The sequence below is a fragment of the Bipolaris sorokiniana genome (assembly GCF_000338995.1).
Source record: "Bipolaris sorokiniana ND90Pr unplaced genomic scaffold COCSAscaffold_27, whole genome shotgun sequence".
Taxonomy (NCBI): Eukaryota; Fungi; Ascomycota; class Dothideomycetes; order Pleosporales; family Pleosporaceae; genus Bipolaris; species Bipolaris sorokiniana.
The window spans coordinates 12125-19402 of record NW_006911921.1 but is presented as its reverse complement, the minus strand read 5'-3'; the positions used below and the strand labels follow the sequence as shown (position 1 = coordinate 19402).

Genomic DNA, 7278 nt, shown 5'->3' with positions numbered 1-7278 from the left:
GGCAGTGAGATACGTTTCTTCGTAGCTTAGTTAACTCCTGGCTCCACCAGGGCTTTGCTTTTGGCCCTAGCTTTAGTTGTGGAATAGCTTTATCTGCGGCTTGTTGGACTACTAGAGTAATCGCTGTGCCAATTGCTTCTAGCTGCAGCTTAAGCTCGTTGTCTTGGCCTAGGAGTAGATTTCTTGAATCTGCTTTCCTTGGTTGGTTAATCTGATCCAGGGATTGTAGCACTACGTTACTCTGGATAGCTTTGCTCAACTCCTCTCTAAACAGGTCCCAGTCTGCCCTTTTTGTATTGTATCTTGTTTGGCTAGTAGGGTTATTAACTAGGTCCTTTGTTATCTGGATTGAGAAGAGTATTCCGTGGTGATCAGATCCAGGTTCCGTTGTAATTTGCCAGTCTTGTACTTTGTCTTCTAGATCCAGAGTAGCGATAGATAGATCTAGTGTTGTTTCTCGAAACATATTAGGTCTAAAGAAAGTAGTAGCTCCTAGCGTGTTAAGAAGGCTAAGGTGTTGGTCTTCTATCCAATCTGCTTACAGCCTGTATAAGTATGGTTTGGATAGCTGTAATATGTTGTCCAACTCTTGTGCTGACAGAGATAGGGTTGTCTTTCCTCTTTGATCTCAGGTTTCTTGTTCGTCCTTCATACCAGGCCTCTGTTCCGTACAGTAGTGAAGGTAATACACATGTTGTTACTAATTTTCGCATAGCATCTGGGGGCGGGCCATGAGCTATGTTCGCAAGGCCTCTTAGGTGACTAGCAAGCTTCTTGGTGGCTGCTGCTCTATAGGCGACGTGGCGCTTAAAGCTAAGCTGGCGGTCAAACTACACTCCGAGCCATCGTATTGCGGTCTGCGATCTGTCTGCAGCTGGCGCAATTGGTTCTAGCGTTGCTGCGTCGGGTAAAGGTATGCTTGGGGAGTAGCTGTCTTGCTGGCGGGTGATGTGGATCGCTTCTAGTTTCTCTGGGGCAAAGGTAACCTTGTTCTGTGCACCCCACTGGTTGATTGCCTGTATATCTTCTGCTAGTAACTGGACATTTTCGTCTAGGGTTTTTGACGCTCTGTAGATATTAATGTCATCCGCATATCCGAAGCGTAGCGTTCTGTCCTGATTCAGAAGCTCGGCTAGATAAAGCGTGAAGAGAACTGGCGATAGCGGAGATCCTTGTGGTGTGCCGCAGGCTACTAGGTGGCGTGGTGTGATCTCGTTGCCTAGCCGCACCTGTACATAGCGTTCTGATAGGAAAGAGTCAATAAACCGGACACAGGCTGGTGGCCAGCCCTGCTGAGCCATCTGGTGTAGTAACCGGTTCTTGAGAAGCGCGTCGAATGCTCCCTGCACATCCATCGTGACCATAGTGACGCGTTTGCCTACTGCCAAAGCCTGCTCTACGTCGTGCGTGAATGCCGCTACAATGTCCATAGCTGACCGCCTTGGGACAGCTCCTACGTGCTGTGGGCTGATAATATCGTGCGTCATTGCTGTTGTAGCGATTCTTCTTGCCACTAGGCGTTCCAACCCCTTGCCAATGCATGAGAGTAGGGCTATGGGCCGCATTGACCGTGCTGACGTACGGTCTTTCTTTCCAGCTTTTGGTATCATTGTTACTTCTGCTACGCGCCAGCAACCTGGGTAGAACTCTAGCTCTAGGCATCTCTGATATATTGCGCGAACGAGGTTCCTGATATCTGCCCAGCACGCCTTTAGTAGCCGTACCGTTATTCCGTCCGCACCTGGCGATGTGCTAGCTACGCCAATAGCATAGCGCTCTGCTTCTTCAGTCGATACCTTAGTATCCCACGGTAGGGGGTTTTGAGTGTAGTTTTCTGCTCCTGGTGGTGCTGGCAGATCATCTGCGTTGTTGAATCGGTCCAGTAGTTCTCTGCGCAGGGCCTCGGCCTTCTCTGCAGTATCTGTGATGGTTTCACCATTTACCACTAGTGGGGAGTCTTGTTGGTTTGGTAATAGCTTGTGCCATCTGGCTAGGCTGTAGAGGTCTGAATCTGTCTTGATGCCGTCTATCCTGTCACACCAGTAGGCCTTCTTTGTTCGGCGCACTGTCTTTAGGAACTCTCTGGTTGCCTCTGTTGGTGGAGTTCCTATTCCCATATGGTCTCGCAGGTGCCGCCGGTACGCTGTCTGGCATTCTGTCGTCCACCATGGCGCCACTTGGATTTGTTCCCTCTCTCTAACCCCTGCTGTCTGGATTGCCTCTTCTATCGCTTGTGTAAGGTCCTGGATTATTGTTTGTAGTTGGCTTTGGTTGCTAGCTCTTGCCGGATCCCTAATACCTGTGATATTTAGGCCTACTAGTTTTGTGAACCTCTCCAGGTGTCTCTCTAGTACTTTATGCTTCTTTGGATCTTCTGCTGCTAGTCCTCGGGTTGGTAATGTCGTGACCTGTGTTGCGTGGTCTGAGCCAGAGTGCATCTCCAGCCGTATCACTGTGTCGGCAAAGGGAATGTTTGAGAATGTTAGGTCTATTACGTGGCCAGCTCGATGAGTTGGCACTCCTGGCTGCCCGATGAAGTCCATGGCGTGAGTCTGGGCCCAGCGTGCGAGCTCTGACCCGCCTCCCGTGGTCACCGAGCCAGGTTCGAAACTCTCATGCCTTGCATTCATATCCCCTCCAATAACGCATCTGCTTGGTGGTGTCAGTTCCTGTATATAAGTGACTGCTGGTTCTGGTGCCTCTCGGTTCTGATACACGTTAAGTATTAGCGTATCTGTTCACTTCTGTCCAGAGTATGTCTCGCGTGACTCTAGGTAGCACTTTAGCCCTTAAATTAACGCCCTTGCGGGTGTAGGTAAGCACCCGTGGTCTTTCGTTCTCACGTTCCTCCCTGCTATCCCATGCTATCACAGGCGCGTGCATGTGGTACCCTGGATGGTTTTTAGTTACGGTTCCTGGTAGTGTCCATGGCTCCTGGATGCATATTACGTCGATGTTTTCATCTGAGGCGCGGCACAGTATAGTGTCGTGGCATTCCGAGGCTTTGCCTACGTTCGTCCATGCTATTCGTAGCTGCTTCCAGCCTGGGCAGTGCTGCCCGTTGTATCGTATCGGTTGACGTCCTATCATTGCAGTGCGTCTTCACTCATTTCTGTATCTTCTATGGTAGAGGATAGGCCAGCCTGTATCATGGCTTCTGTCGGTGTAGACACCGTCTGCTCTGTCCTTAGGCTTCTTGTTGAGAGTGTTGCTAGACTTAGACTCTCTCTTGGGGCTGCAGCAAGACATGGGCGACGGCTCTGATGGTTCTGGGATGCTGTAGTTGTGACTATAATTGTATCGGTGTCTATTGGCGTGATTGTGGCTGTAGCGGTATCTGTTCCTATTATTGTCTCTTCTTGTTGAGCTCTTTTTGCTTGTCTTGATTGCGTAGCTCGCAGTGGCGGCTGCTGGATCGCAAGTGAACTATTTTGGCTTAGCTGTTTTTCTGCGATGACAATAGGTTCGGCAGCCGTGTCTCCTTTGTCCTGGTTCTAGCCGGTTCTTTGGTAGGCACGATGTCCAGCTCTGCGTACACTCTGCAGCTGCTTGCTTGTTAGCCGGATAAGCTTGCCTTGGTAGTAGTATGGTTTCGCTGGACAGTTTTTATCCGTCGCGGCGTGTGGTCCATGGCATTTAGCACAGCGGGCTCGCTGTGTACAGCCTGTACCTATGGGCCCGGTATGCCCTGCCGCCAGCTGGCCGCAGTTGTCGCAGCGTGCTGCACGTGTGCACCTAGACGTGTTGCAGTAACCCTGACATCCCGGGTTGTGGATGGCCACTGGCGGGTTTTTCTTTATCTCTTTTGCCCATTCACTTATTCCAAAAATCCGGAATGGTCGTACTCGTTCGGCAAAGGATATTATCCAGGTCATCGTGCCAAACCTGTCTGGGCCGTGTCTAGATTGCTTGCAGGTTCGCGGCTTTACTCATGTCTGGGAATAAACTTCCTCTGCAACATTTTCTTCGCTGATTAGTACTGCTGCGTCTCCGCCTATGTGGAGTCCTATGAGAGCCGCCTCTACACGCTGCACTGCATAGTTGATCCATTTCTCCGGGAGCTGGAATCCGACTGCACCTAGAGTTTCTAGCATGACTTCAACGTTATCTAGCTGCAGCAGTCGGCTCTTGATAGCGTCGTTGGCTGGTGTGAGTGCCCAGCCTGTTTTTGTCGTTGTGAGTCTTGGGATATCTTGCAGAATGAGGTTATCAATCTTTGCGCATAGTGCTTTTCGCATTACAAAGGGCGAAGGATCTTTTACTCTCTGTGCTGTAGATAGCTGGAAAAGAATTCGGCTATCTGGTATAGGCTTATTCGGCGGCTTATTCAGGGTTACGCCGTTTCGGTGGGTCGCTGCCGTCTTGGTTATAGCGGCGCCCCTTTTCTGCATAGGGTGGCTGTTGGGGAGTTCTGCGACGTCCGCATATGTGCGTGTAGGTTTAGGCCCGGCGTCGCTCGCAGGCTGGGGGGTGGTCGTGGATGGGTGGTGGATAGAGTTAGTTAGGGCATACACCACACGTTGCTGTAGTTCTTGTGCGACTAGGCGCTCAGCTGCGCTAGTGTAGTTCTCTAGGCAATGATCGATCGCGTTCGCAATAGCTGTGATGATGCTGTGTCTAGTTTTGGCGGCCGCTTGGGCTGCCGTGATCTTCTCTGTAACCGCGCCCGTCACCAGTTGTCTCTTGTTAGCACTATCACCGAACGATATAGGTATAGGCGCTGCTTCGGCTTGCCTGTGTCTTTTCGTAGTGCGTAGGTTAGCTAGGCTAGGGGTATTTGGGTCCTCAGGGCGCGTGTGCGTGACTTCTGGAGGTCGAAGTGTCTGCCCTGGGGTACCTGGCACCGCCATCTCTCTGTCAGAGGGAGGGCTGGGCCCGATATGAGTTGTGAGTTGCCTTATTAGGCGCTTTAGGAATGATTTCTAACAAAAATTGAATTGTTTTGAAGGGTACCATAAAATCACAAAGTTGGTGTTCGGTGGCCGTCCGCACGGAGAAATTGCCAGACTGCACACTCTATGCCTTAAATTGACTTTCTAAGGCGGCAGTCTTCATCTTCGCCTTCTCAGCTCGTTCTCTGACCCGCCGAGCTCTTGGCGACTGTACGTAGCCGCAAACGAGCAGGGGGGTTCTTAGAGAGGGTTGGTCGACAGCACAGTTGGCAACGCGTTCTCTGATGTCGGGTAGGGATGCAGTAGGGGGACGAGTGCTAGAGAATAGATGGACACTGTGCCGGCGGATTTACATATATCGTGTGAGCATGCCGGGCTTCCGGAAGAAAAAGTGTCCCGTTACACCGGGCGTCCCGGCACGCGAGGATTGACATTACTATTTATCTCTTCTATCACATCTAGCTCAGGTCCACCCCAGTACAATGAGAAACCCGGTGAGCCGAGAACGGCCAATAAAACTGTAGAGATGTGTCAGATTGTGATGGGTTGTCAAAGACGGGATTAACTGTGTTTTATTGTCTTGATCGATTAGTCTGTTGATTGATCTTCCTTTTTTTTCATCTCTCTCTAATCTCCCTGATCCCCTGAGTGAGATCGCGGTGGATCGTGCACGCTGACTGATCACAGAGTTCCGGGTAGTCTTATCATCACCCGGATTTTATCAACTACCTAATATATGCCCATATTCTGACAAGATGACAGGTTTCGCAACAAAGCGTTGTGTCTCATTGGCTGTTCTTGCACACAGTTTCTCGCTGCACAGGGACGGACCTTAATTTTGCTTTCCAGAATCCGTATCCTTGCTTTTGTGCTTTTGGAGTGCTGAGTGCCTTTTTAGACCGAATCAAGAAGGCTTTTTTATCAATGTGCCCGTGCACCCCATGCCTGAGTTCATCTCATGCCCTACCGAGTACCATTTCAGCAATCTTGAAATGAGGCTGTAAAGCCACCCTAAAAGGCTGTCATTGCAAGATCGTCTAGGCAGTTGTACATGACTTACATATAAAGCTGCCAAAGAAATTTGAATGGATAGTCGTATAAAGTCCGTCCCTGTGTGCCGAAAAACCCTATGTGCCGAAAACGACCAATCGGATCGCGATGTTTAGAGGGAAGTCCATGATCCTTGCGATTTGATTGGTCGTTTTCGGCACATAGGGTTTTTCGGCACACAGGGACGGACCTTAGAGATCTCTGGAAGGAATAGGCAGAGGATTTGATAGCTGAACTAAGTAGACGTTAGAGCGCAGGTAGACGGGGAAACGCGTAGGGGGTAGGGCCCGAATAGGTGCAGGCAAGCAGTGTAAAAGGCACCGCATGCAATGCAGCGAGATAGGGCACAACTCGCGCACGTGTAAGAAAGACACAGAAGAGACTAGCGACTAATTACATCTAATCTTAGTTAACTAGTTGTAGCATAAGGTTGTGTGTCAAGTATTTAATTACGTATGAAAGCTCCGAAAGTTCATTAGGGCGGACCGCTCGATTAGGTGCGTAGCTGTCTCACTCGCTATGTACTCACGTTATAGCTTTAACTACCGTTTTTTGTGTGTCACGCCCTGTAACGTAACAGCCATCTGACGAAGCACTGGGTTGCTCATAATATCTGAAACGAGCAAGGAGATGCCATGCTCCAGAGCAAGGCTAGAAAGACGCATAGCGGCAATTGAATCCCCGCCCAACCTCAAAAAATGGTCATCTGCACTAATCGTCTCAGGCCTCATTTGCAAAACATCCCCCCATAAGGTTCTCAGTGTTTGTTCCGCTTCAGTCAAGCTTGAGTAGGGCTCCTCGGTGATTGCTGGTGCCTTTTCCTGCTGTCGCTGAATCTGCAACAATTCTGTTCCTTTTTCTCGGAGTTTCTTTCTATTGAGCTTACCGCTTACCGTTAGGGGTAGTTCATAGATGGGTAGAAATACAGTAGGGACCATGTAGCCTGGCAGTTCGGAATAGAGCAGTTCGGTTGCGGCCGTGCTGAACTCTTGTAAAGCCCCAACACATATATTGTTACTGAGGAGTGCTTTAGGATCCTTTGAACAGCCGTTCATGTCTAGCGCTAATCCAAGAGACTTCATACTAACAAAAGCTCCTAGAACTGTATTACTCCGGCCGTTTAGGTCCGATGTAATAATTTCCACTGCCACTTCTGCGGAACGGTATGACGATAGTTTTCGTAGATGATGCTCGACCTCACCCAGCTCCACCCGCTGCCCATGAAGCTTGACCTGAGAATCTTTGCGACCAATGTACTCCAAGCATCCGTCAGGCGCGAATCTTGCTAAGTCTCCAGTCCGGTAGAAACGCGTGTCTGGCCTCAAGCCAACTTGGG

The 7278-nt window shown here is 50.0% G+C and overlaps 3 protein-coding genes across 3 annotated transcripts; 1 reads left to right on the top strand and 2 right to left on the bottom strand.

Annotated features, from left to right (window-relative positions):
* Positions 1–1323: 1323 nt before the first annotated feature.
* Positions 1324–1644, top strand: COCSADRAFT_104447 (uncharacterized protein; the record flags this gene model as incomplete). The annotated part of the gene is made up of 1 exon (XM_007707906.1): positions 1324–1644. A coding segment is annotated over one exon (321 nt), but the record flags the coding sequence as incomplete, so codon positions are not given.
* A 2056-nt stretch (positions 1645–3700) lies between these two features.
* Positions 3701–4850, bottom strand: COCSADRAFT_351407 (uncharacterized protein; the record flags this gene model as incomplete). The annotated part of the gene is made up of 1 exon (XM_007707905.1): positions 3701–4850. One exon carries the CDS (start codon positions 4848–4850, stop codon positions 3930–3932), a length of 921 nt encoding a protein of 306 aa, XP_007706095.1. The 3' UTR covers positions 3701–3929.
* Positions 4851–6484: 1634 nt separating this feature from the next.
* COCSADRAFT_104448 (uncharacterized protein) lies at positions 6485–7252 on the bottom strand (the record flags this gene model as incomplete). The annotated part of the gene is made up of 2 exons (XM_007707904.1): positions 6485–6959; positions 7020–7252. Coding segments are annotated over 2 exons (708 nt in total), but the record flags the coding sequence as incomplete, so codon positions are not given.
* Positions 7253–7278: the final 26 nt, after the last annotated feature.